Source organism: Fusarium redolens (assembly GCF_020744475.1).
Source record: "Fusarium redolens strain MPI-CAGE-AT-0023 chromosome Unknown BKA55scaffold_3, whole genome shotgun sequence".
Taxonomy (NCBI): domain Eukaryota; kingdom Fungi; phylum Ascomycota; class Sordariomycetes; order Hypocreales; family Nectriaceae; genus Fusarium; species Fusarium redolens.
This window is the reverse complement of record NW_025763666.1, coordinates 1,826,247-1,853,151: the sequence shown is the minus strand read 5'-3', so window position 1 is coordinate 1,853,151 and position 26,905 is coordinate 1,826,247. Positions and strand designations below refer to the sequence as shown.

Here is a 26,905-nt window from a genome sequence, read left to right as displayed (position 1 = left end):
CGATCTAGGGCAGGCGAGACGCTAAGTTTGGTGGGTGATAAACCATCACGTGCAGCTGCGCACCCACCCTGATCGGAGAATCATCGGTAGCTGTCATGAGCCTCCTCGACCACTTACACCACCATGATACCGATATACGACAAAAGTCTTTAGTCTTGACCCTTGGCTATTGTATCCAGGCTTTGGATAGATTGAATATGGCTAGATGACGTCTCAGGCGGATCTGGTGGCAGAAGCAGTATTGCAACAATTTTGCAAATTACCTGCGAAACGAAAACCTGCTGTTCGCGACAATGGCATTCATGAATGGGTTCCGCTGAGTGGCATCGTCGCTGAGGAAAATGGCATTCTAACATGTGTAGCCCTGGCGTAAGCACATTTAACTCCCATGTACTAGTCTGCGTATTCTAAAACTGGTTATTGTAGAACTGGCATGAAATGCCTTCCGGCGTCAAAAATATTACAATCCAATGGTGTGGGCATCCATGACTGGCACGCCGAGGTCCTGGCTATGCGGACTTTTAATCGTTTCTTACTCGATGAATGCGCGAATATCCTTGAGAAAGATGACGAGTCGAGTATTCTGCAGAGGAAGACGAGCGCTTCCAATCTTGACGACCTCCCTTTGCAGTTGTTCAAGATCAAAGATGGCGTCAAGCTGCACATGTACTGCTCAGAAGCACCATGTAAGTAATTTAAAATGAAAATACTACTTTTACTGAAGCAAGCAGGTGGTGATGCTAGTATGGAGCTCACAATGGCTGCTCAAGAAGATGCTTCAACATGGGAAAACCCAACTCCTATAAATACAAAGCCTGGAGCTAATGCACATATCTCTTTGCTAGGAAGGGCTTGCTTCTCTAGGACTGGAATTGTTCGACGAAAACCTGCTCGAGGGGATGCACCTCCAACGTTATCGAAGTCTTGCTCTGACAAACTTGCGTTGAAACAATGTGCTTCGCTTCTCTCAGCTATCACATCAATCTTCATCGATCCTACCAACGCATACATCAGCAGCATCGTTTTGCCAAGATCCCAATACTCTGATCTTGCATGTCAACGTGCCTTTTCAGCAAAAGGCAGGATGAACCTCATGAACGGCAAAAAGTGGCTGGGAGGCTATTCATTTAGGGAGTTTTCAGTTGCGACGACGGGCCTGGAATTCGAATTTTCGAAAAGGTCTGTACAGACAAGGGCCGACAAGATTTCAGCAAGCAACCTAGCAGCAACATGGTCACGATCAGGCTTCGAAGAGAACATCATTGGAGGAGTTATTCAAGGCCGGAAGGCTTTCAGAACAGACGGAGCAAGTCGAGTATCCAAGCGTTGTATGTGGGAGGCAGCAAACGACCTTGCTAGTAGGATCAGTGACGCTCCCTCTTCCACTACGAGCTCTCTAGGTGGTGATACGTATCGCCACTTAAAAGAGGGACAGTTGATGGCTCATAGACGGCAAGTTAAGGACGAGGCCCGTGAGACGGCACTGTCAGGGTGGATCAGGAATGACGAAGGGTCAGATTTCCAACTAGAAAAACGTAGCAATCATTGACATCATTAGAGATTGGTATTTCTCCCGATGTAAGTCGTATTTTTGTTTGTTTGTACAGATCAATCAACCTCAGCCAGCATAAGGTCGCCATTTCACCGCGACATTCCCAAGCTGTGACCTTTTGCGTACCCGTACCTACTCCTCTGCTACTCAACATAGAGAGCGGGGGAGTGACTGTTACGACTGCCCAATACCAGGGGGAAACAGAAAACCCGCCTCGTAGGAGAAACTAGCCAGCCTCTTGGCCGAATAGACCTACGATTTCACTACCCCTTCGCCCTTGACTGTGTAGAGGAACTTTACTCGACCTTGGGCTCGTTCTCGAAGTTCTCGCCCTCGACCAGGTCGGGAATCTCGTCATCGTCCTCACCCTTCTCCTTCTGGAGGTTCTGGTAGCTCTCGGCGAGCTTGCGCAGAGAAGCAAGGGAGTCGGGGCCGAGCTGGTTGAGGATACCGGGGACAAGCTCGGTGAGCTCCTTGTCCTCACCGTTACCATAGATGGCAAAGGTGTTGGAAGGAACAGCAGCGTGAACTGTTGGAGTGGAAAGAGAATGTCAATATATACCAAGCCCCACGAACCATGACAGAGTAGGATGACTAACCCTTGGGAGCAGCGAAGTGGATGACGTTTCCGTCCTGCTTGAACATGTTGACCTCCTCGATAGCCTGGATGGGCTGGGTGTTCAGCTTCTTGAGGGCGAGCTGAAGCTTCTTGTCGTCAGCGCCGGAGCGGGCGGGCGCACGCTTGACCTTTCGTCGAGGAGTACCCTTTCCACTGAGTCGTTCCGTTAGCAGCGATAACTGAAGGCGACAGCCTATAAGCGTCGTAATGCGCGAACATACCCTAAATTATAAATCAGTCTACTGCTCTCGCCCCGGATTTAATTGTAAAAGTGCGCAAAAGTCACGTACCAGTTCGGGCGCTCAGGCCGAGCTTCTTGAGGCGTTCTTGGACTTCGGCGGACGACATGATGGGCGAAATTCGATTGCGGGGGATCGGGGGACTCGATCGAAACTGGGACAAAACTCGTCAGTCGGGGCGGTTTCGGACGGGATAAATCGATTGTTGGAAGAAATGTTGCTCGGAAATTCGTGCATGCGTGGGTTCGGCAACGTACCAGTAAGTTAGGCTTGGGTAATTAGCTGTTTGTCGCCGTCGGCTTCGAATCGGTGGTGATAAGTCAAAGTAGATTTTGTGCGTGCCAAGAGTTTTCGCCTGTGGAACTACCATTTCGCCGAGGAAGAGGAGGGGCTCTGGTGGTGCTCCGCCCTTCACTGGCCTGGCACCATCGCCCGTGACGTTGTAGCCGCCTCCAGCCAGGCTCGTGGGGTAAGTCAAGAATATTGCCCGCACAAGCAATGTCATTTGATGTCGAGCTCTTGAGATGCTTTATATACTTAATGGAGTGAAATGTCTGTAATGAACGCATGTAATGTTCAACTTCACCTATCGGGTTCTGTCGGGTAAAGTTACTATGTACTATGTTGGCTCACATTCATCGATTCCTTCCTCCATTGTTTCGACGAAATGACGATTCGGATAGTCGCTCGATTAATAAACTGGAGGTATCGATGGCCATTTCAGGACATTTTATGTAATGAAGGAGGATCTCATCTTGGTCTTTGAGTGAAAGCATTTGAATATTGGTTCCAAGAACTCCAAAGAATTTACTCACCCCTGTAACTAAGGTAGGTACCTAGTTTCCTATGTGATTCAGCTGTTATACATGAGCCGTCCTTCACAATACTACATAATCTTACAAGCATAAAAGGCATTCAGTTCAGGTGGCCATCGACGGCTTTATTTTGCGTCAAGGCCTGCCTCTCTCCTCATCTCTTCTCGTCGAGTATCTGTCTCCTTCTGAGACGCTTTCGCGGCAGCAGCGGCGGCCTTGCGCTTTCGCTCCTCTTCCTCCTTCACAACAATCCAAACTATCCCAGGTTAGTAATTGATACTTTAAAGACTAGACAAACACACTTGGTTTATCCGACTTGGAGTATTCCTTCAGGCGAGTCACAAAGTCGTCAAACTCTTGTTGCCGCTCCTCACGGTTCTCCAAACTCTTCTTCCGCAACTCGGGGTTGTATCTCGATCGAAGCTCTTCCTCAGTAGGAGTTAACCACATAGTAAAGGCTGGTCCGCCGACTGCAACAACAGCGCCACTGCAATATATGAGCTTGGTCTTTAACAGGCTATGGTGATAACAAAGACTTACCCCATCAGGACCTTGGTCCAGAACCACCATCTTGAAGATGGTTGTTTGGCGGCCATTGCAATAGGGGAGGAAGGACTAGGGTACAGAATTTGAAGTTGTGGAGTGTAATAAGAAGACTATGTAGTTGTTTTTTGAACTGGCATCAATTCTTCCAATGATGATTTTCACGATTCTGCATCCGTCATTGATTTGGCAGTATGCCCTCATTGGTAGGTCCAATCGGGAAGGCGGTCGCGGAGCTGAGCATGACCCGAACCCGACTTTGTTACCTTGGGTCACGAGCATTTAGCAACGGTTCCTTAACATTGATAAGAGGCTAGTATTTTCTGAAATTAGGGGCTATAGGTAGCCGTTACTCTTTGTGATATTTCTAACGTAGTATATCAGAAGCCAAAATATGTGATATTCAATCTGCATGCAGATCGTCGGTTGTGAATAGAGCAAATAGCTCATCATAGGGCAGCCATGTTCAAAGCAAAAGTTGCTAGGCCGACCACCCACACGGTTCAAGAGCCAAGGTATTGTTTCAGCTTCCCACAGCATGGAATTTTCCTTTCGTGTTGAACAAGGAGCTGAGAGGTGGCAATACCCGTCTTCCCAAAAAAAGACGCTTCATGGCTTCTGACTGGTTGACATTTGAAGTCAGCTCGGACACTTCCTTGACGAATGGCGTATCAGGAATCGAATTGGTAGATGAATGAACCTCCGGCTTCGTCGGATCTACAAGTTCGCTCCGAACATTTGTCTCACGGCCTGGCATTTAACTGTATCCATTTTAATAATGTTCTCATGGCATAACCCACAGCCTCTTGACGTCAATACATCAGAGGGCTAAGCGCGAGCATGGGACAATTACCGTAACGTTTCCCTCCAACCTAGCGCCGATTAACCGCCACAAGTCCTGTCAAATTCGGGAGCGCCATGAAAACCGTTCGTTGATAGGAAACCATAGCTCTTGGCCAGATCCACAGATGATGTTATGCGAGGCACCGTGCTTAGGGCTATCAGGGGTGTAAGAAAAGTAGATACAGCATCTACTTAGAGAGAGGGTGAAAACAAGATGGCCCTCGGGCTGTTTTATTGATTTGTTTCGACTTTTGAGGCCAGTGTTTTTCAGCTAAGAGCCTATTGTGCAAGCTTATTCGAGGAATGAGTGATTAATCCAATCCTTGGGGAGCAAACAACGCCAGCGAGGTACTCCGTATGACGACGAGCATTGTGATACAAAACAAAGCTTTGTGTGAAGCAAGCAATAATACCCAGACCCTGCAGGATAAGTCATCGCCTGAAGACGGGAAGTCGGGCCAGTAAAATCGATCAACGTCGCCGTTAATTAACAGGGGTTGGGTTGAGCCACAATCAGTTATGCATATGCCTGTTGGCGATTGTAAGCCAAGCCGGCAGCGGCGAAGCGCCATGTCTTTCGATTCTTCGAATCATTGGAATGGCGAATGGGTAGCCTAGTGGGAAAACTCCGTGGAAGGAGCAGCGAGGCTTGGGTTTGCCATCATTGACTGTGCGGGTATTGACTCGTAAAGAGTCGTTGCCAGTTCGTGACGGCATTCCTCCATTCCATTAAGCGCTTCACTTCTCCGGGACCTCCTTGATGCCGAGTCGCTTATTTCTTTTGAGGCAGAGCCAAAACTTCTAAGAGAACAGCATTATTAAGGCCTAGAGCCCTACAATACAGGCATTGATCCCCCTTTTGCCCTCCAGTCTCACAATTTTATCCCAGACGACAGGGGTTGGGGTTCAAGTAAGGTACCACCCGCATGCAGACTGGTACCTGGGCATCCCCACTCAGAGTAATTCAGAAAACGGCCCTAAACGATAAGCCACTGTAGATTTAGCGCTTTTGCTCCACAAGCTTCCATTGAAGAACAACTGGACCTGGCTGAATGGATGGAAACCACATGCACTTGGGGGCAGGTCACGTTGGAGGTTGGAGGCAACCTGACCTGCCTTTTCATGGATACCTTGAGCTCTTCCGTTTCGGATGAACCAAGCATAAAGGGTATCCCCCCTCCGCTTGCAATCTGCACCGCTTGAAAGGCACTATTACTTGTCCTCAAATGACCACTCCTTCGAACTGAGGTTGTTCGACATTCCTTTTGCGCCATCTCTGGCCACTCGTCGTTTCCAGTTTCCTGTATCGCAAACGAACTCAGTCTCTTTGCCAGCTTGTCACCATATTTTGCTTGTTATCTGCAGACTCGAGGGCGTAATTATCCTTCTCTCATTATTCGTCAGTCTTTTTTGGGCTGGGATCGTCGACAACTTGCCATCCTTTCTCTTGCAGTAGTTCTACGATCTGGACCGCCGATCACACACTTATTGGAAACCACAGTTGCTGAGGCTGCGGCACGCCATGCGACAGTGATTGAAACAGATTCTACGCCGACCGATACTTAGAGCCTACAGCTTCTTTTAATTTCTGGGTCGGCAACCGTTTACACTATACGACAATCCAAACTCAAAGCTTATTTGTGTCGTCAACGGTCGAACCGCACTCATGGCATACGAAGGAGGCTATGGTGGCCAACAGCGACCTTACGGGGGTCAAGTACCACCCAGCCATGCCCCGCGACAACAAGGCAATGCGCCGCCACAACAATATGGAGCACCGCAACAGTACGACGAGTATCAACAAGACTATGGATATGGCGATTACAATGGAAGCTCTGGACAGGATTTTGGTGGTCAATATCAAGATCAGAATTATGGTAGAGGGCCGCCGCCACCACAAGACCAATATGGCCGAGGTGGAAGCGTGATGCCTGGTCCTCGCGGAGGGCCCATTCCTCGTCCACAGACAGCTGATCCGCATCGTGGGCAGCAGCGCCCTCCTCGAGGAGGCCCAATGCCAGGACCAGGTAGAGGCATGCCAAATGGGCATCCTGGGCAGGGCGGAATGCGCCCAGGACCATATGCATCGAATTCGGATCCCACAGGTGAGTTTCAACCCGGATGTTAGGGCACTCAGCTTACAATCCTGTCCAAAGCCCGGCGCCATCCTATGAACACACCTCCTATGAGTCCTCGGGACGGGCATTTCGGACACAAGCACGTACCACAAGAACGTGGACGGAGGCCGGACATCGCTTATGAGCAACAGATGGTTGATCAAATGTCGAATATGGATATGAACCAGAGGCCAATGGTGCCAACGAATGGACGTACAAGTTCCGATGCCCAGCGCAGCCAGGGTGAATATGGACGACCACCAGTAAATGCGGGTCGCGGACCACCTCCAAGAGGTTATCCCCAAGGAGGCCCTCCGCGACAGAACCCTGGCTACGGAGCTCCAGGTGGTTATGGAAATTATAACGATGGATATAATGGTGCTCGAGAGCCTTCCGCAGGTGGCTTTGGCCCACCGGCACGAAGCAGAACGATGCCTGTGGATGACATGCGACAAGGAGGCAATATGCCACCGCCTCAACGGATGGACGCAATGCAATATAGTACCCCCGCTGGTCGAGGGATACCGCAAAGACCTTCGACTGCTGGCGGTCACCGGGCACCTCCCCAACGGTCGTACACAGCTGGGCCACAAGGAGGCCCGCGAGGTCATTACAATGGGGAGTATGATGACCGAAATGCATACCATAAACCATCAACAGCTTCTTATGACGAAGTTTACGATGCTTATTTTGACAATCAACGCAACAGCAACCCTGAATACGGACCAGAATCCCAGCACAACCGAGTCAGCCTACCAGACTTCGATGCTGCACCAGCTCCAGGGCAACGTAATTCGTTCGAACAGTCAATGCGCCCTAACAATGAACAGCCTCAGCGAGGAGCCCACCAAACAGCGGTCCTCAATCACGCCAAGTCACAACCAGTCCTTCGTCAACCCCAAACAGCTGTGTTTGAGATGGCTGGCGATGTGCCAGACGTCCCCGCAGTCCCCCCGGTTCCACCGATGAACAACTACCAGGCTGGGTATGATCAAGAATATAACCAGATGCCGCCCAGAGGACCTAGTGCACCAGCAGCTATGAATGGTGCCCGAACTAGTGGACCCATGAATCCGGATGGCCTTCCTTCACATCCCGCTCCTATCCGTCCGGGTCTGATGCAAGATTCAATGGTTAATCTGGGTAACAAGCCAGCCCCTGTCCGAAACTACGGAGCCTCTACGCCAGCCCCTCAACCGCAACCGCAACCTCAGCCTCAACCACGACAACCCCAGTATCAACAGCAGCAACGATCGCCACCTAGGAACAATAGCCAACGCCAGCCGGTCACGGACGAAGGCCCTGTTACCACGCAAGAACTAGAACATCTCAGAATGCTAATCAAGAACAATTCGAGTGACCAGGACTCGGCATTGAGACTGGCTAAGAAGTTGGTCGAAGCTGCTGACGTCTTGGCACCTAAGATGCCAGACCCTAAGCAACGTACAAGGGCACGGGAACGTTATTTGATTGACTGTCATAAAATTCTTAAAAAGCTGGCCAACGCCCAGAATCCAGATGCCATGTTCCTACTGGCAGATTGCCTCGGACGAGGTCTCTTTGGTGATAGCGATTATAAGGAGGCTTTCACTCAGTACCAGTCTGCAGCAAAACTTGGGCACCCTGCAGCAGCTTATCGAACTGCAGTGTGCTGTGAGATTGGCCATGAGGAAGGGGGTGGTACACGTAAGGACCCGATGAAAGCAATTCAGTGGTACAAACGTGCTGCAACTTTGGGTGATCCTCCAGGAATGTACAAAGTTGGAATGATCTTACTGAAAGGGCTTCTTGGTCAACCTAAAAATCCCAGGGAAGCAGTGGGATGGCTGAAGCGAGCGGCAGAGCGAGCAGATGGAGAGAATCCACACGCACTACACGAACTCGGCTTGTTATACGAATCAGCCCAACCGAACGATGCTATTATTCGAGATGAAGCATATGCGTACAGTCTGTTCCTTCAAGCTGCCGACCTGGGTTACAAGTTCTCACAATATCGACTTGGATGTGCTTTCGAATATGGATTGCTGGGCTGTCCGATCGACCCTCGACAGTCCATTCAGTGGTACTCAAAAGCTGCCACACAGGAGGAGCATCAGGCAGAACTTGCGCTCAGTGGCTGGTACCTAACGGGCAGTGAAGGTGTACTAGGACAAAGTGACACCGAGGCTTACCTTTGGGCCCGCAAGGCTGCCATTGCAGGCCTTGCTAAAGCCGAATATGCCATGGGATACTTCACAGAAGTTGGCATCGGCGTTCCCCCAAATCTGGAGGACGCAAAGCGATGGTATTGGCGAGCAGCCGGTAAGTGCAATAGAATCAGATTTGTAGACAAACAACTAACAACAGTGTACAGCTCAAGACTTCCCTAAGGCTCGTGAGCGTTTAGAGGATCTAAAACGTGGTGTAGGCAAGAACGGCGCGCGTCAGCGTGAGCGCATTTCCCGTAGTAAGATGGACAGACAACAAGAGGGCGATTGTGTCCTCATGTAAACAACACATTTTCATCCTGTCTTGCCCCCTGAGAAGCTACAAATGAAAGACATAGCGCTTCCGTATCATAGACGCAGAAAGAGGGATGAACATGACTTTGATGAAGCAAACGGGACACGACTCGATGCCTTGCAAGCACAAACAAGGGTGGGTGTCAGTCCCCAAGATGTATGAATTAGAGAAAGGGCGTTGGATATGGTGTCTTGGGATTAGCGTTGATTGCATATGGCGCAGATATATACCATCAGGAGCATTTCACAAAAACATCGACATTTTGCACAAAACTGGCCGTGTTCTAGAGGAAGAGAACAACTGAGGATAAGTTGGTGCTATTGCTACAAGACTACAAATCACACTATAGGCCCAGAGTATTCTGAAGTAGAGCTTATTCCCGCAACGTCGATTTGTATTCCAAGTTCCTCGCCAATGTGGAATTGTTTCCCAGTCTAATCATTCCTAGTATTCGTCCTTCGACAACCAGAACTCGGTTAGACCACAATGGTGAATATGCCTCTTAAGAAGTGAGCGCCATACCAGGAATCATCAGACTTATGAATACCAGCTTATTACCCCTTAAAAAGGCATTATGCGTATGATACACAGTATATGTCTTCACCTGCTTGAAAGATACGCTGTACCTGAGCAGATTACCGTCCCACCACTTTGAGCCCTCAGCCTCAATCTAATTTTGATATCAAAAGTTAATCTGCCCGCACCTTACAGCTCATCAGCAGCCGGAAAGGGATAATGATCAGAATCTGTGCCGGGGCTTGGGGATCGCAGTCATTATCAGCCCAACCGTTGCTTGAGCTTTTGGGCCTTATCGCCTGTAGGGCGCGAGATACAGACGAAACTGGCACTTTTACGCGCAAGATGGCGGTTCTTAGGAAGTAATTATTCACCTGTACGACAGAAGTACTGCAACCATTGTCATCATGGTGAACATGAAATGGTAGGCGATGAGTTGATCATCATCACCTAAGAAGTCCTCTAGGGAGGCTATGGTATCGTTCGGTCTCTGTGTGCGTGACTGTAGCCAATCTTGATCATAAGAAGTTCACATCGCTCAGAGACAATTGCATCGTGTGCTCTAGTGAGCTCTTTCTTTCTCCAAATAACGCTCTTTGAGCTGTGAGCCGTTTGTCATGGTTGACGATCTGAAGATTGAGGGTTAGGGGGTAAAAAGAGAATAAATAGGCGGCGTTCGAGTAATGATACTTGATTTAAACTTCTAGCCCCTTTCCCGATCGCGTAATGATCAAGCCTAATCCTTTAACACTTGATCACTGTAAAGCGTTGCTGCCTCAGGGCGCATCCCCTAACCATAGGACTGGAGAGCATCGAAACGCTATTTAGTCGCGACATCACCTGATGACTTCTCGTTATTGCGCTTGTCAGCTCTGGGCGTGACGAAAGTCGATAGGGGTAGACCTACAAGACTCCAGCTACATGTCCCGCTTCAGTGTGGTGAGTTCAGACTGGAACTAGATGGAGGACATCTATCAAGGTCAAGATGTGGAAAGCAATTGTCAAACGGCTGGTCAGTTATTGTTTCAGGTTTCCATAGAAATCACTAGCGACAGCGGAATCAATAGATGCTCAAGTCTGTTCTCAATACTACCACTAACTGCCATCTCAACTAATAAAATACTCATTCTAATCATGCCGGGTCTTGATAGTCAATGCAATAGCACTTGCGTGCCAGGACATATGTTGTAAGTAATAGCAAAACCGATATACTCTGTATCGTGAAAATGAAGGATCATGCAATGCGCCCTTTCTTGTCATGTAGTAAAAGTGTCAAAACTCCAAGCAATGCCCATGTGAAATCAGAACTTCTCCATCAAGTTTGCTCGAACTGTCCACATACGAGCCCTCTTGCCGTAAATGTACATAGGAATCGTGCACAGCATTAAAAGCAGTTGGATTATGCCAATCCAGATATACACCTTCTTCGGGCCATCGCCATGTAACCAATGCGTAACGAAGAGGCTGAAAACAAGTCCATGCAAGATATTCTTCGAAAAGTTGAGCGTCACTAAAGCCTCTCCGGCGTATTGGCGATAGCTGTCCACGCAGAATGTGATGGATGTAGTCGATCCAAGTGAACATCCAAATGACACAACTCCGAAGAAAAAGGTAGGAACCATCCAATGATCTTTTTCTTCTGCCGACCATCCAAAGCCCATTAGACCTATGCATGTGCTGATAAGGATGGGAAGGGCCATGACAAGACGGAACTCAGGCTCGTAGAGACCGCCATTACGCCTCGACATGATTTTGACGATAATGTCACTGACCTTGCCAGCCACGCCAGTTCCCAAGATACCACCGATAAAAGGTGAGATATACACTAAGCCTGTCTGGAGAGCGGTAAAATTATAAGAATCTTTATCGCGGTATATCATGGCAATCGACTCAGAGATGACGATAAGCCAACCCACGGAGCAAGCATATACGGCAGCTGACCAAAGAACCGCTGGGTATGCGAATAGGATGAAAGGCCGAACCATGACCTTGAACCAGCTATCACTGTTGAGCCTTCCATGCCAGGGCTTAAGCTGCTGGACAAATGACTTTGGAGGCTGTTGACGGAGATTGTGTGTGTAGGCCTGAATCTTGGGGGGGCCCTGGAGTCGCGAGGCATCCAACTTCTCGTTCTCGAGGTTCGGGCCCAGCTTGAAAGACGCACTGACGGACTCGCTTCCAGTCGTGCTACCAACATCGCCGGAAGGAGATGGGTTTTTGTCAGACGAATGAACTACCGCCTTGGGCGAAACTGGGGTCACAGGTGCTGTGGCCTCTTCAGCAGCATCACCAGACTCAGCAAAGCCAACATGGAGGTCCCGCCCTCGATGAAGAGCAGCAGGTGATTGGCGTCCATCTTGAGCATGATCTGCGTCTGCAAAGTGCCCTCCATGTTCACCCTGTAGTAACCCCTCTCCGCCAGTTTGTGGAACCGCATGGCGAGATGAGAGCCGGCGAAGAAAACTCGGCCGCTTGGATGGATGCTTCGGCCTTGCATGGGGGGTGCGATCCCAAAAGGTTTCCGGGACAAACAAGAAGAGAAGTACAGCACCAAAGGCAATGATCATGGCCAAAATCCAGAAAACCCAACGCCACGAGAGACCGCCAATGATGACGGCACTAACAAGAGGAACCAGGTTCTTGCCGCCAAGCAAAAGAAGAGTATAGATACCAATGCGGTAGGCTCTCTCGTGGAGGAAGAAGATTTCGGCAATTGTGGCTGATGGAAGACATTCGACAGGGCTAACAGCAAAGCCTTGAAAGACTCTGGCCGCGAGGAGAGAATTAAAGTTTGGAGACCATGCTGCCCAAAGCGATGTCCCAATGAACAGGATGGCACTGCCCAGATATACTGGACGTTTGCCCCAAAGAATAGCGGTTGGCGAGAATACAACGGAGCCGAGGCCCATGCCCATCATGTAGAGTCCAGTGGTCAGAGCGACCCTCTCGACATCAACGTCGTATGTCTCTGCAACGTCGGTGAAGCCAGCAGCGATAAGGGGAGTTGTGCCGCCGCCGAGCATGCAGTAGAAACCAAGCGACAAAAGAGCAATGTCTCGTTTCCAAGCGGGCCAGTTTAAAGGATCATTTCCTGATTCTTCGGGCTGGGGTTCCAAGATGATAGCCCCATCGCTTGTTTTCTTCTTGCCGTCACTCTCGTTGGCGGGAGCATGACTCTCCGCTACTGAAGCGGCAGCGGCAGCTGCTGCTGCTGATGAGGCTGATGTCCTTCGTGTATCAACAGGAAAGCCAGCAGGAATAGACGAATGAGACGTTCTGGCATGAACATTTCGCAGACCAAGAGGCTCATTACGATGTGATGCCAGCAAAAGCACGGAGCCTATAACGCGTCAGTCTTGCGAACTTGATATAGAAACACGGGAGTTTTGGAGCTTACCTGGAACTTCGATGGTCTTTTTATCGTTCAAAACACCCATGCTCCATCTGGAAGGTCCGTACGATTCATCTGGCCTGGCACCGGTAGGTCCGCCGCCGCCGCCCAGGAAGCGCCGCCACCTGGGCACGTTTGGTTTCTCTGGCTGCATAACGAGAACTTTCTCAAGTCAAGATGTAAATGAAGACTGGTGTTTTGAATATCACTTCTGAGGTGTACAGAGGGGGTTCTCGGTGGAATGCTTGTGGATCGAGGGATAGACCTTGATGGGTATAGTCTAGAAGTTGGACATGTTTCGATTATAGGTGCCAAATGAAGACTGATGTAAGAAAAAAACAAAGAAGCTTATGCAGGGTGCGCCTTCGATGAAATAGGACAAAGTGAGGCTGAGAAGAAAGCTCTAGTTTAGGGAGATTGGATGTTGGATGTTGGATGATGGATGAAGGAATTTTGTTTGTAGGTGAGTATGATTGAGATGGGAAGCCAGTTAGTTTCGTCGTGAAGCAATGGAAGGCATCAGGGTCCAACTAATTGTGGAATTTTCAAGTCGTCACCAGCTATATGCCAAAAACAAATGTCGGCCTGAAATCATACAGTGAAAAAAAGGATCAAGAGGAAAAGAAGCCACTCCGGTTCACGACGAGGAATATATCGTAGCAAAGAAACAATGCCCGAGGAGGCGGTGGGATAATAAATATGTTTCTCCTTGATAAGGGACCTCGTAACGATCTACCTGGCACACACTACTCGACGAATAACGCGAGTAAGTTTAACGTTGGATCACCAGGCTCGACTCCACTCCCATGCCTTCAGACCTGGTGACAAAGGATCCATCATCCTGTCGCTGGCGGGAGAGGCGGCAGTGCCATAACTAACGACGATTCCAGGTTAAACCAAGTTTCACTTCTGTAGATACTGCACCCATGACCGACTTATGTTGTTTAAATGGCGTCCCGTGTGGTCTGCAATGTCTCTTTGCAGGCTTACCACTGGCCCATCTCACTGCAGCCGCCCCAGTAAACAATGCCTCCCCCACCTGGTAAAGGGTCCTGTCGCTAGATCATTACATCATTTCTGGCATGGGCGTCTCACCCTGTCTCACCTCCAAAACTTCGCTTGAATTCCATTCTAGTGAAGCATTCTAGGTCCAATTGCACATTTAGCTTGGGCCATTGAGACTGTAATTCATCACGAAGATTATAATGCACACATTCACTCTGCGTACTGGGCTCCGCCCTTTCTGTAATAAGGCACAGACGACGCCTCGTTCACTCCAACGAGCCTTGATCTCATCGACTACATCTCGACAAGCCAAGAACCAGATATACGCCCCGTAAGTACAGTTGCTTGCTTTGATAGATCACATGTCTCCGCACATGTTCCCCCCCCCCCCTTGCAATACATTTGTCGATCGCTGTCTTTATCTCCCTCTGCCGAGAAATAGCTTGTCTGTTGACCGCCAGCTAGTATCCGCAACGATGACTCTTTCTCAACCTACCTTTCACTCTCGACATCGTCCCGGACTCCCCTGCTGACCCTGTGGACCGCCTCATGGTGTTCAACCTGCAAAGTCGTCAGCCCTCTCATCAGAGATCTTGTCGAGTCTGGCGTTGGCGAGGAGGAGGGAGGCGTGTCTCTCGCGACTGTTGAGTTTGATTCACCGGATATCATGTCAGGAAGTCCCAACTTAGCCATGACCTACATGATCACCAGCATTCCCACGCTCTTAAGTTTCGATGGCGGGGAGGCACAAACAACGACCAAGCTATCGGATGCCAGAAGGCTCGCCGACAGGGAGTTTCTAAAGGAATGGATCCGAACTGAAGCCAGGAGACATGGTGGCCGTGGAGGTGGAGGAGGCGGATCGTCTATTTTTGGGGGTCTGTTTGGCAAGTAAGGTAATATCAAACCTCAGCAATGATTTTTATAATAGACGCTGGTCCAGGATCTTTTCTGCCTTCTGAACCATGACAACAATATCACAGCCAGATATCCCGAAGCCCACAGTATCATTAAAATCCATCACAGATGCTCGAGCAATGCCGCCACGTCGGGCCGGAAGCCAGGTATCTGTTGCTTAGGACCTACTCTCTTCGAATGGTTGACATGCCTGTCATTGCTCACTCTCGGCCACTTTCCCCGGTTAAGGATCAGGTTCAAGAAGGGATATCAACATTGGCCTTTGTGCGTACGGCCAGTATCGAAGGTCAAGTGCCAGACTCGAAGATATGGTGTGGGATTGGCCTGATGAAACCCAATCGCTCGGTGTGAATGAATGATGTTCATTCATCACGTCCTTTTCCCTGGTACTCTTCCTGAGTGGGGAATTCGTCACTTTAAATCTTTGGCTGTTGTTGGGCCGAACGAAAATTATTGATCAGAAGGGAACCTTTGCCGTTATTAAGGTCCTAGAGGCTATAGACAAATTCGTATCATCCTAAAGTCACCAGCTGAACATTTTCTCAAACTCCGGTTTTAAGAAGGGGGGCGAACTGGCAAGTCAGACATAGGTATACCATCTTCTCATGAGCGTTGGCAGGCTTGAGAGTTTTAGTGATATTGATGGCGATGGTGCTCTATAAAGCAACAGTTCGTCCTGGTACAGCCAGGTCAAACATTCTTTCGCAGAAACCAGAGCACAGAATTCACAATAGGGTGAGTATTAAGGTCAGATTTATAATGATTTTTTTTTGTCCCTCGTTGAACGGCCAAGTTTGCACTTGTATTGTCATGTTGGCGAACTGCATGATGAACAAGATTGAAAGGAAATTTTCCACAGACTCATACTTATATGCCAGATTAGAACAGGGTTCTTCACGCATATACTTTATGGTTCAAAAAAATTTTAATACGCGGTAGCTATGAGTTGATTTTGCTTATCACCCACGGGACACTCCCTTCGCTCCACTCAGCACAGAATTTCTCGCACAGTGCCACTGAATCTTCAAAATCTTTCATATCGATCCCAACAACAACCTCGAATATTTCAGTCTAAAAATGGCTTCTACCTCACGTATACCTCATCTTTTGGAGCCCTACATCTCTCTACCTCCAGAGTCCTCGCTCAATCTTGTCACCAGCGTGCTCGGGGCGAGCGCGAACTGGCTGGTTCTGCGTCATGTGTATTCATACTTGAGAGGTAGTACAGATGGGGATGAGAGCACCAAGGACACAGGCGTCGTACTGCTGAGCTTCATGAGAGATGGTGCCTTTTGGAAAGAAGGATCTACAAAATTGGTAACAAGTCCACAAATCAATGGGACATTTTTATAGGGAAATACTGATTTTGGCCAGGGCCTTGATTTAGATGCCCTGAGCAGAGCAGGACGCTTCACATTCATCGACGGTTTCTCAGGACTTTATGGTGAAGCTAAGACTGCGGTGCCAGGCACACGAAAAGAGAGAATGCTTCGGAGTACGAAGCTTGCAGACATCAAGAAGGAGGTTGAAGGCGCCATCGCGGATTTGCGTGCTTCGCGCAAAGTTCTTGTTATCGACCAACTTGATGCGCTTCTCGCTGTCACCGATGACTCAACCACAAGTCTCACACTTCAAGACGCCGTCCTCGGCCTACGCAGTGTAAGGTTTCCTCAGCTTAGAAAAAGTACGTCACTCACTAAATCCTTCGCAGCTTGTTCACAGTACGCTACTCACTCTGTCAGCCGACGTGCCTCTTGTTGCTGCCCAAGTTACGACGCTTGAGCGGGAGCACGCCAGCCTCGTCCTTTCTTCAGCGCATGCAGCTGACATGGTGTTGGCCCTACGGATGCTTGATACAGGGACAGCGAGGGACGTCAGTGGTGTAGTGCGCATTACAGGACCTGGGGCTGAAGGTTTGGGCGGTGCTACTGAGTATTTATATCATGTTGTTGCGGACGGTGGAGTTAAGGTCTTTGAAAGAGGGGCATGATGGATGTGAAATTGAAACCAAGGTCAAAATCAAGAGTGACCGTCGTGACAGTTGCGAGAATGTTAAACTCAGACCCGCAGCCTGAAAGCCTTTGGTTTTACAAGTCATGCCTCATTTGACAGGGTATCATGCACGAGACCGTTGTTTTCCGCGATAGACGACCAGAACATTTCCTCACAAATGTCCCCTCAGAGGCCACAGGTACGTTCATGCAGAATCAAGATGCCATTTCAGAACCTCGTAACCGAAACCCTATGGAATCTCAGAAGAGCAAAAGGGTTCTTTTTTTTTACTTCCTTGCTCAAACATGTAAAACACCATGCCCATGCTCCAAGGCGCACCTTTACGCTCCTTTCATCCACGAACCGACAAACACGACCGCCCGTCCCAATCACCACCCTAACTCCGGTTCCAACCAGATTGTCCTTGGGTCTGTGCTCATGCCATGAGCCGCCATTGCTGTTGTATGTTCTCGAAGGAGCGGGTGTTTTAAACGTCCGTGGTGGAAGAGGGGTAGGCCGGAGAGGTGGTAGAAGGGATCAGAAGGAATGCGGTCCCCATTTAGGCCTTCTCGGCGGTAGCGCCCCGAGCGCCCTTGGGGGTACCAGTCTGGAAACCGTTCTTGAATCGTCGGGACACATCCTTGAGGTAGCGAGTGCGGCCAGTACCGACGGTCTTTCTTCGCTTAGCCTTCTCGGACCAGTTGTCTGTCGATGCAGTCAGTAATGCTGTCCAACAGCGTCGAGTACTCGATATCGGTTTGTCGACGCCATTTGTGAGATGTTCACGTACACTTGCGGATCTTGGCAGCAGGATAGCCGCAAGAAGAGCACTCATGCTTCTGGATGTGAAGAGAGCGGCGACCTATAAGATCCCATCAGTATTTCCGTCCACTTTGATGTGTCCAAGCCCCGCCGTTCAGAGATTCCTCGATTCTCGCCATCGTCCATCTTCGGTGTCGGCTTTGTTTCGAATATCCATTGCACAGATCGAAGGGCTGTCTGAACAGCGAGACAAGAGGGCATAAGAACTAACCGCATCGTCGGCACAGGGTGTGCGTCTTGTTGTGACGCTTACCGAAGCTGGAGGTACCCTTCGCTGTTGAGACGCATTAGCAAAAACTCTTGCAATCCTCTCGGGAGAATCATTGTCTGCTGTCGTATCGCGAGCAGCTGACGGGCGGCGACGTACTCATCTTGGCTGTGGTGTTTGGGCGGTTAGTTGGATGGCGATCGAGAAATTCTCAATTTGCGAGACCTTTTTTGGCGGAGTGCGAATTTACAACCCTAAGAAACGGAAGGTGTGGGCGGTCTTAGAAGATCATGTGATTCGAGAAAAAGCGGCTCACGTGACTGGGGCAAAGAGTTTCGTCTATGAATTTAGTGGCTCCGCAGCTAAGGTGCTAAGGCAGTAGAACAGTTTGTCACTTCGTAAACAAAGCCCATTGGTTGAACGACAATATGAACATCAATCTTAATTGAAGTACTAGCTGTAATCAAATGCTCACAAATTTCCACTTATACCCAACCAGCTTCTCCCGAAAAATCCGTGACATTAATCATCATTGAGGTATCTCGCACGTGTAGTAAGAAGAAACATTGCCAAGTCGCAAACAACCCAGACCATAACGCCTCGAAATTCCTTCGTATCATCCAAATCTTGCTTCCCAAAACCATGTCCATGTAAGATTGGCATCTTAGTTCCATGTTGAAGGTCCGATGAACGAGCCCTTTGGAAGTGTCTTCGAGACCGCCGTAGTCTTCCAGTCCATTGTCTCCAGAGCACCATAGTTACCCCACCAATTGGGGGGGAAGCACTCGTCAGGTACAAGGTGAAGAAAATCACCATCGTTGACATGATGAGGCCACAATCCAGTGCCGCCGAAGTGACGTAGTTGTACTGGAGCCACCAGCCGGTGTATCTTCTCTTGACGAAGCGGTTGAAGAAAGCACCGACCATGCCCCAGCAGAGGTAAATGTATACAGAGGCTGGGGGTAACATACCAGCACCACCGTAGATAAGGGGGGTGCTGACGTATCGCCAGATTGAACGAGGCCACTTGCGGGCAAGCAGCCATGTGATGACTGGTGTCACGGCACCGACCAGCCAGAACCACTGGAGCGATGAGTAAATTGAGCCATGACTGAAAATACGGGCCGGGCCGATGGCTCCCCAAATAACAGAGGCTGTGTAGAAGACGCGACCACCTGGGCAGGTATAGTTGTTAGGCTGGTCAATCGCACAAACGTCAGGAATGTGTCCCAGTGCCCAGTTCATCACGCAGATCTGTACAATAGCTGACCAGATTGAGGCAACCAGCTGTGATGAAAACATGACTCTAGGAGGAACCTTCATGTAGTGGCCGAGCTTGAGATCCTGTGCAAAGTAAAGTGCCTGGCCCATGCAGATGTAGCCGTAATTCTTGAACATCATCATGGCCATAGGGCGACCAGGAACCATGTAGCCAATGATGAACTCAGTCAGAACATTAAGACCGAGCTGGATATTGGTGATAGCCTGAACAACGCCGATAGGGATCAACCACAGCACGGGAATGAGGAGGCAGATGAAGTACGCCCAGACGGGGAAACCAGTTGGCCAGCCAGCAATTACGCCAATGGAAATAGCAACCATAACAATGAAAAGAGCTGATGAGTGTCAGTATGAATAGATCTTAGGTTTGTTGAAATGACACCAAACTTACTCGCATACCACCAATCCTCCGCATCTCGGTATTTCTTCATCAGTCGCATGTGAACGTCATCCTCCTGATTGCGGGCCAGTTTGAATTGTCTCCAGATCTCATGTCCATGGTAGAGCACAACGTGAACAACAACAGCTGTAACAGCTGCAAAAGACAGACCATAGGAAAGGGCAAACTGCGTTGGTAGAAAGAGTGGCGAGTACTCCTTGTAAGCTGTTTCATTGAACTGGAAGTTGTTGTCGAGGATTCTCGTAACGTTGTAGATGGCGCCTGTGTTGTCGTAGGACTCGGATGACTGGACGGGGAAGTAATCCGCATACCAGGTACCTGTGAAATGGATGCCCATTGAAATGCAAATAAAGAAAACAATGATACCCAGGAGAACGTTTGCGATGGCGTGGAAAGGTGGGATCAGAGGAGACTGCAGGTAGCCGCTGTACACGGTCCAATCGAAGGATGTAGGCATCAAGCCATAGCCGGTCATGCCACCAAAAATCTTGTTGACTGTGACGTTGTGGGGTGCAAGCCAGCAAACCCAGGTGAAGTAAGAAAGACCTTTGAAGATCCAACCCGGAAACCAGTACCAAACGAAACCTCCGGCTCCGACAATTAAGAACCACCTATACCGTCCCATCTTCCAGCCATTAGTCTTGGTAGGGTCCGAGCCGGAGTGATCGTGAAGCGTATAGAACAAGGCACAATTAACCAAGTCAGTAGGCCAGATCATAGCAGCCGGCCACACCAGAAAGCGACGGGCAAGACCAGCCAATCCATATCCAGTGCAAAGAGTCGTGATGCCAAATAAGATCTGGAAAGCCCAGCCAAACTTTTGGCCATAGAAGATTTGCTGCGCAAGGAGTACATCAGTTGCGTAGAGAACGCCGCCACCGTACGCGGCCTATTCGAGTTAGTGATGCTCACGGAGAAGAGAGAAATTATGCATACATTAGACATGGCGACAATTACCACATGCTCCTTGTAGTTGAATTTACCAGGCTTGAGATTGAATTTGAGACCGAACAAGGTCCATTCTCGATCGGGCATAATCAAGTCCCAGCCAAGACCAAACGGATAGGCGACAAGCTGGACTACATAGGTAGTAACTGTAACACTGGGGTTTCGCAACGAGAAGAGCATATTCACGCCAGAGCCGATGGTGCAAAGAATCAACCCGATAGTCCAGGCACGGATGGTGTTGGCAGGAACATCGACATCGTAGTTTCGGACGACAGATCGGACTTCAGGATAGGGACTGTTGTCCTCCATGAGCGCGTGCTCAATCTCAATCCCCTTCTCGGCATTTCCAGTCGCGATAGCGGCGTCGACATCCGTGAGGTCGTCGATGGGCAGATTGGGGTCGAACTTGTGAGACTTCTCGAACTGCTGTAGATTCTCGAGATAATCACGACCGGAAGCGGAGACGGTCTCGAGAGGGCCAGGGATTGGAATAATATCCTCCGCCTCGTGGCGTTTGCGAAAGAGAGACGGCGCCATGATGATTGATATCCTCTGCTCGAGCAATGGATTGTTTCAGTGACAGCGAACCGACGTCGACGCGTGGTTTGAAGCCCGCTATGACAGCGACAACAACAACGGCCTTTGGTCTTGTGGTGTTGAGAGACGATGTTGAAGCGAAGGAGAAAGCCGACAGCGGCTGCTGCTTTGCAGATGTGGTTATACAGACTGGGACCGGTACGGGGGGGATCTCAGCCCCAAGAACAAGGAGGGCCTAAGACTGAGGAGAAGTGTCGCTCCCCGCGAATCGCACATTGACACTCAATGTTGTACTCTGGGAACAGCCATAAGGACCCGGTGCTAGACAACTTAGGCCATAGTGTGTTTCTTCGTGCTGTGCTATCGCGGGCGATGGCACAGTTGGATCTAGACCACCTTCTTAATTGGGCATGGGCTCGGGCTAGACCTGGTCGACTACAGACTTCGATGGCCCCTTGTGGTTCCTCAGTCTAAAGATTCGGACCTTTTGTTGAAAAAGCAGCATAATTCAATTCGTTGGTATTCTTGTTCGATTCTTTCGAGGCGGCAATGCAGAATCGCCAAGTGTTTGAAACATTTCAGCGAACGCAGGAGCACGGCTCCTCTGGACTTCGGCTAGGTCTTCCTATCGTGACGATAGCCCAGCATGCCTAGGACGCCCAGTTTCCCCTCGATGTCACATCAGGCATTGGCACGCCATTCTGCTATCTTATTCACCCAATGAACACAGGCCAATGAACACAGGCCCTGATGGCATTCAAACCTTCAGAGCGCTGCTTATCTCCAGCCTCTCCGGGGCTAGCCTCGGCCCACAAGATAACCGTGGTGTACGTGAGAATACAGCGACAGGTGTGTGTGTGTGTCAACGCCCAGCCTGGCACTTTTGTCTACATAAACGGCTCAACCGGCTGTCAATCATGCTGAGAACGACAAACGACGGGCAACTGCTTCCCTATCCTCGATCGATTCAGGGTCCAACCAGAATTCAATTACCTCCTGAACCATGATGCCGGGTTCAAGGTCCTAGGACCAGAATCCTTCTGGAATCTTGAGGGCTGAAGGTTGGTGGAATCTACCAGGCATGGATCATTTCAGGACTTGTGCTCAATTCGTCCTTTCAACTTGCTCAGTCGATGCAGCATGAATGTCAGAAAGTCCAAGTTTTGGTTTGCTCGTCCCACAGGATTGGCCTGGAAATCAGTTTCTTGCAAAAGGTCCTTTGCGAAGCAGAGATGGTTCCATTTACCTCCGATCAGCCTCCATCACGTGGCGAACTTTTGTTACCACATGCTCGGCTCACATTCATTGCAACCAGAAATGATGGAACCTTTGATCAGACCACTGAAAGGTCTTGAAATCTCTGCCAAAAATTCCAACTCAGGGTTTGTCATAGCTCAAGGAAAACTACGAAAGGGGTTCGGACAAACGATGGGATTATGAGGCCTTTCGTTCTTCGAATGGTATGTTGAATCGAGCCTGGCCATCTCTACTACTGTCCACTGTGAACTGCGTAAAGACCCACTGGATTTAACCACACGGCTCGGTCTGGCAGTTCACGTGTAAGTGAAATTTGACAAAATGAAGTGTTTATTTTTTATTTTATTTTTTTTACTTCCCCCAACAATCACAAAACTATCACCAATGTGCCTGGGAATACAATTACCGAGAAACATACAATGACTTATTAGTCGCACTTTGTATACACAAGCCAAATTTTTTGTTTTGTCATACCGGGCATCTTGCCGACAATGGGTTGCAAATGTGCAGTGAAAGGAAGCACATCACAATAGCTTATTTCTAGCGATTCATAAGTGCAAGCAAACAGGCTTTCAAGTCATTTCATGTGCCATGTTCAAAGGTAGTGTTAACTGCGACGTCTCCTCTTGGTACGAGGTAGCCAGTCGCCACTAGTCATCGCCAAAGACCTGATGGAATGACAAGATGGATAATTTGTTCTTGGTTGTCCATCACGACCTCGCAAACAAATAGTCAGACTTCCCAAGCTGTACCAACAACAACCGCAGTGATACAATTGGCATGTATCCATTCGCTTTAATTCGCTTTGCGATTGGCATTGACTACGCTTACCTACAATCATACACACTCGAGTTTGTGTGTATGTGTTTGTTGCAGTGGCAGCTTGTGTGTGGTAGCCAACTCCAACAGATGACGCACCGCTGTTGCCTACCTCAGGTACCTTCACTTCACAGCAGCGGAGGCAACTCTACCTAACTTTCAGCAATAACCTCACGAAAGCAATCGCGGGGTAGACATCTCACTACCTAAGGTACATCTAAACTCGTCGTTACCAAAACATTCGGCATCATGTCAACCACGCCAGGAGTTTCCTTTAGAAAGGACAAGACGAAGACATTTATTCCGCTCGAGAACAATCCAGAAGTTTTCACCAAACTCATTCACAACCTGGGGGTGTCCGAGAAGCTCGCTTTTTACGATGTCTATAGCGTTGATGAGCCTGAGCTGCTTGCCATGATCCCTCGTCCAGTTCATGCTCTGGTCTTCATTACTCCTGCACCTATGTGGGCACGCGTTCGTGAGAACGACCCTGGTTCAAAGGAGCTGACTTACGATGGCTCCGGTCCAGACGAGCCAGTTGTGTGGTACAGACAGACTATAGGTCACGCTTGCGGTCTCATCGCTCTCCTTCACAGCGTGAGCAACGGCACGGCCAAGAGCTTCATCAACACAGACTCGATCCTCGATAAGATTCTTAAGGAAACACAAGATCTCAAGCCTCTTCAACGCGCCAACTATCTCTACAACTCGACAGAGTTGGAGAAGGCTCACATGGCTGCTGCAGTGACAGGTGACACTATAGCCCCTGCGAGCGAAGAGCCCATCGGATATCACTTTATTAGCTTCGTGAAGTCACAGCAAGATGGTCATTTATACGATCTGGAAGGAGGTTGGGGTGGCCCGGTTGATTGTGGCACATTGGACGATGGTGATGATCTTCTCAGCGATAAGGCATTGGAGGCTACTGTCAAGAGATTTACCAAGGTTGCTGAGGGTAATCTTGAGTTCAGTATTATCGCGCTGGCAACAGTACCAGATGGCGTCTGAATAAAGATCCATGGAAATAGGTCGGTCACAAGAAATCAATGATATCAATGCATCTCGTTTACACTGGGCTTTCTCTTGTACGGTGTGTATTTCCTACGTGCCTGTCCTGGAACATCGCTGGATCTGACAGGGTTTTTTCTGTAGCGCTCAAATATTTGAAGCCTGCCTAGGTACGCATTGGAAGTCTCTCGGGATTGTTTCTTTGGTCTCTGGTGTTTGATGTTCCACGCCGGTCGTTGTGCAATGGAGCGAGTTGCAGCAGAAACGCAGTTGCAACTTTCACAGCTTGAATTTGTCACACCAGTCCTCTGCATGGATTTATCTGCCTGTCATGGCAGTTTCGCCCCTATGTGTGTGTTTCAATGAGATGCCGGCACTCCTAAACTGTACCCATCATATGGACTATTCAGGTCTGTGAGTAACTCATGACGAGGGCTAACGACATGAGACGGTTCAGACGATAGATACATTAGATAGTGTGTATTCTACAGCTCATTCTGCACTGTTCTTAAAGGGTTTGTGTACGACACCTGACCCCAAAGTCTTTGGTGGTGTTGTCGTCGTTGAATGTTGAAGGCTGAGGCAAAAGAACTACATTTTATGATGTCGAGTACCTGCTTTCGCTGAAGAGATTCCAATATGCGACATTATCTTTCGTACAGGTTACGCAATTATCTTCCGAGATTCAGTACACTGAATGGCCGAGTGACCATTCTTGCCTAGCTAGACTGTATGGCATTGAGATCACATCATAACCTTTCTCTTGCCTCAAATACAGGTTCAAAGATGTTGAATTGACCTTGTGAGATACTCAGGGATGTTTTATTCCAAACCTTCACTCTAGCAATGCTTGTTGCGTGGCTAGCGAGGACGTTATACAATCTTGAGCATAGTTAACAACAAGCAGGGTTTTACATGCCTATAACCATGTAGTCTTCATACCAGGTCTCAATACTGAGGTAAGAGTGCACTCTGTACCAAATATCGTGTATCCTTTGCTCCTCGACTCAAAAATCACTTACTCCGAGGCCTCGGCTCTCAGAGACGATACCTTGACTCAACGAGCAGAACTGAATCAGGCATAATCCTCGACCATGATTGAGTGAACCCCTGGCTATCTGGTTTCACTCTCTTTTTTCGATAGGGGCTTGGGATTTAACCTTGCATTATGTGATGTTCGTATATTGATTTTATCCGTCGATTCCATGCATAAGTGTCACGACATCTCGTGAACAACCCGATCTTGAAGATCCCAGTCAAAATAACAGTTTATATCTCTTTTTTTTTTTTTTTTTTGCTATTTAGTAGATTCCCAGTGGTAATTTGGCAAGAGACTGGCGCACTGCCACGAGTTTTCGGAACGCGGCAGCACGCCTGTTCCAGATATTATCGGGCATGCAACTAGCTGGTTGACACATTGTGAATCACATGCACGAGGGCCTTCAACATTCCGACTTCTGTCCTACAACAGCATCTTAGTATGTTTCTTAGTTGTTCTTATCGTGCCGGTGCTTTTTCTGTTACTCATACAGCATCATACCCATGTCTCACGGGTTGATTCACCGATAAGTGTGGCAATCCAAGCACGACGAATGACTTACCGCTGCGACCTATGGTCTGTCGGTGTGGTCTTTTACTTGTTGTGGCTGATCGGTGTTAACTTATTGACGACTCGGGTTGCAACCCCATAGACCATTCGTAGTACAATACAGCCTCTAGCCCGCGTAGTCTCGTACAACGACGAGTGAGGCTCTCTATTCGAGCCCAAGACAATGTCTCAGCTTTAGCTGCTAGCATTATCCATTCGACTGGCTACGATAAGCCTGGGCGTACCAATGCTAAACATGATCTCATGAGGGCTAAGCAAGCGGGCTGGTATCTAAACTAAGCCATCTGAAGTGCTGTGGACAGGTCGACGGTTCAGCTGAGAATCGGAACCATCCACGCCCGACTCTTGAAAAAATACGTCTTCCTGGGGTTGCAGTGTGCCAAATAGGTATTATGTAGTGTATACATGTGTATGCGAAGGACTTATAAGGTGGCTAGGTATTTGAACTTATGTTCTGTGCTTACCCTGCAGACAAGTAACTCAGTAGGATTGGCACAATAGACTTCAGCTATGGGGTTTAATTGTATGCGACGCTTCGAGTCGAGGTCATTTGTATGATTGGATAATGAAATTGACATGGTATCCAGTTAGCAGCGATACCTAAGGTAGGCTACAAGTTGGGCCATCTGTACATACTTGGGAGCACCACCAAATATCACATCATTTACCATGCACAACGTCGTTTTACGGTGAGCATGCGGCAGCACGGTACTAGCTTTGTGACCTATCGAGGATTTACATGTATGCTGGTCACGTTGGAATAGGAGTCGTGATCCCAATGGTCCCAAAGTCGTCGATCTTTACATATCTCATCAAACAACTTGTCCCGCTCGGGTGCTTTAATTAGACATCAGGACATACCATAGTCAGATTCAGTTCAGTGGAGGGTACGTACACACCGACAAGATGCTAAACGCAGGTAGACATACTGGTATACAACTATACATAATTACCAGCGGAGTAG

The 26,905-nt window shown here is 48.9% G+C and overlaps 10 protein-coding genes across 10 annotated transcripts; 5 read left to right on the top strand and 5 right to left on the bottom strand.

Annotated features, from left to right (window-relative positions):
• Positions 1-38: 38 nt before the first annotated feature.
• BKA55DRAFT_558381 (adenosine deaminase/editase) lies at positions 39-1,569 on the top strand. The gene is made up of 3 exons (XM_046191866.1): positions 39-369; positions 427-686; positions 732-1,569. The coding sequence occupies exons 1-3, from the start codon at positions 206-208 to the stop codon at positions 1,547-1,549; spliced, it is 1,242 nt and encodes a 413-aa protein (XP_046054007.1). The 5' UTR covers positions 39-205; the 3' UTR covers positions 1,550-1,569.
• BKA55DRAFT_558377 (NAC domain-containing protein) lies at positions 1,570-2,758 on the bottom strand. Its single transcript, XM_046191865.1, has 4 exons — positions 2,668-2,758; positions 2,462-2,564; positions 2,152-2,325; positions 1,570-2,081 (listed from the first exon to the last, which is right to left on the bottom strand). Exons 2-4 carry the CDS (start codon positions 2,517-2,519, stop codon positions 1,849-1,851), a joined length of 465 nt encoding a protein of 154 aa, XP_046054006.1. The 5' UTR covers positions 2,520-2,564; positions 2,668-2,758; the 3' UTR covers positions 1,570-1,848.
• A 592-nt stretch (positions 2,759-3,350) lies between these two features.
• On the bottom strand, positions 3,351-3,821 carry BKA55DRAFT_685740 (uncharacterized protein; the record flags this gene model as incomplete). The annotated part of the gene is made up of 3 exons (XM_046198841.1): positions 3,351-3,481; positions 3,528-3,712; positions 3,766-3,821. The coding sequence occupies 3 exons, from the start codon at positions 3,819-3,821 to the stop codon at positions 3,351-3,353; spliced, it is 372 nt and encodes a 123-aa protein (XP_046054005.1).
• A 2,839-nt stretch (positions 3,822-6,660) lies between these two features.
• On the top strand, positions 6,661-9,331 carry BKA55DRAFT_243945 (uncharacterized protein). Its single transcript, XM_046185323.1, has 2 exons — positions 6,661-9,029; positions 9,082-9,331. Exons 1-2 carry the CDS (start codon positions 6,782-6,784, stop codon positions 9,216-9,218), a joined length of 2,385 nt encoding a protein of 794 aa, XP_046054004.1. The 5' UTR covers positions 6,661-6,781; the 3' UTR covers positions 9,219-9,331.
• A 1,716-nt stretch (positions 9,332-11,047) lies between these two features.
• On the bottom strand, positions 11,048-13,291 carry BKA55DRAFT_535205 (major facilitator superfamily domain-containing protein; the record flags this gene model as incomplete). The annotated part of the gene is made up of 2 exons (XM_046189680.1): positions 11,048-13,086; positions 13,144-13,291. 2 exons carry the CDS (start codon positions 13,289-13,291, stop codon positions 11,048-11,050), a joined length of 2,187 nt encoding a protein of 728 aa, XP_046054003.1.
• Positions 13,292-13,847: 556 nt separating this feature from the next.
• On the top strand, positions 13,848-15,513 carry BKA55DRAFT_243592 (uncharacterized protein). Its single transcript, XM_046185322.1, has 2 exons — positions 13,848-14,473; positions 14,608-15,513. The coding sequence occupies exons 1-2, from the start codon at positions 14,343-14,345 to the stop codon at positions 15,035-15,037; spliced, it is 561 nt and encodes a 186-aa protein (XP_046054002.1). The 5' UTR covers positions 13,848-14,342; the 3' UTR covers positions 15,038-15,513.
• A 624-nt stretch (positions 15,514-16,137) lies between these two features.
• Positions 16,138-17,050, top strand: BKA55DRAFT_685736 (uncharacterized protein; the record flags this gene model as incomplete). Its single annotated transcript, XM_046198840.1, has 3 exons — positions 16,138-16,377; positions 16,435-16,719; positions 16,772-17,050. 3 exons carry the CDS (start codon positions 16,138-16,140, stop codon positions 17,048-17,050), a joined length of 804 nt encoding a protein of 267 aa, XP_046054001.1.
• A 561-nt stretch (positions 17,051-17,611) lies between these two features.
• On the bottom strand, positions 17,612-18,245 carry BKA55DRAFT_590603 (60S ribosomal protein L37; the record flags this gene model as incomplete). Its single annotated transcript, XM_046195113.1, has 4 exons — positions 17,612-17,757; positions 17,843-17,914; positions 18,086-18,148; positions 18,242-18,245. 4 exons carry the CDS (start codon positions 18,243-18,245, stop codon positions 17,612-17,614), a joined length of 285 nt encoding a protein of 94 aa, XP_046054000.1.
• Positions 18,246-18,746: 501 nt separating this feature from the next.
• On the bottom strand, positions 18,747-21,248 carry BKA55DRAFT_590602 (OPT oligopeptide transporter protein-domain-containing protein; the record flags this gene model as incomplete). The annotated part of the gene is made up of 4 exons (XM_046195112.1): positions 18,747-18,866; positions 18,896-19,698; positions 19,755-20,652; positions 20,700-21,248. The coding sequence occupies 4 exons, from the start codon at positions 21,246-21,248 to the stop codon at positions 18,747-18,749; spliced, it is 2,370 nt and encodes a 789-aa protein (XP_046053999.1).
• A 2,325-nt stretch (positions 21,249-23,573) lies between these two features.
• BKA55DRAFT_535201 (uncharacterized protein) lies at positions 23,574-24,332 on the top strand (the record flags this gene model as incomplete). Its single annotated transcript, XM_046189679.1, has 1 exon — positions 23,574-24,332. The coding sequence occupies one exon, from the start codon at positions 23,574-23,576 to the stop codon at positions 24,330-24,332; it is 759 nt and encodes a 252-aa protein (XP_046053998.1).
• Positions 24,333-26,905: the final 2,573 nt, after the last annotated feature.

Excerpts from the sequence above, each read along its gene's own strand:
- BKA55DRAFT_558381 (XM_046191866.1), top strand. The coding sequence starts at position 206 with ATGACGTCTCAGGCGGATCTGGTGGCAGAAGCAGTATTGCAACAATTT. Across the intron at positions 370-426 it reads CTAACATGTGTAGCCCTGGC|AACTGGCATGAAATGCCTTC; the intron begins GTAAGCACATTT and ends TGGTTATTGTAG. Across the intron at positions 687-731 it reads GTACTGCTCAGAAGCACCAT|GTGGTGATGCTAGTATGGAG; the intron begins GTAAGTAATTTA and ends TGAAGCAAGCAG.
- BKA55DRAFT_558377 (XM_046191865.1), bottom strand. The coding sequence starts at position 2,519 with ATGTCGTCCGCCGAAGTCCAAGAACGCCTCAAGAAGCTCGGCCTGAGC. Across the intron at positions 2,326-2,461 it reads CGGCCTGAGCGCCCGAACTG|GTGGAAAGGGTACTCCTCGA; the intron begins GTACGTGACTTT and ends CGGAACGACTCA. Across the intron at positions 2,082-2,151 it reads CCACTTCGCTGCTCCCAAGG|TTCACGCTGCTGTTCCTTCC; the intron begins GTTAGTCATCCT and ends CCACTCCAACAG.
- BKA55DRAFT_243945 (XM_046185323.1), top strand. The coding sequence starts at position 6,782 with ATGAACACACCTCCTATGAGTCCTCGGGACGGGCATTTCGGACACAAG. Across the intron at positions 9,030-9,081 it reads ATGGTATTGGCGAGCAGCCG|CTCAAGACTTCCCTAAGGCT; the intron begins GTAAGTGCAATA and ends AACAGTGTACAG.
- BKA55DRAFT_243592 (XM_046185322.1), top strand. The coding sequence starts at position 14,343 with ATGCACACATTCACTCTGCGTACTGGGCTCCGCCCTTTCTGTAATAAG. Across the intron at positions 14,474-14,607 it reads AAGAACCAGATATACGCCCC|TATCCGCAACGATGACTCTT; the intron begins GTAAGTACAGTT and ends ACCGCCAGCTAG.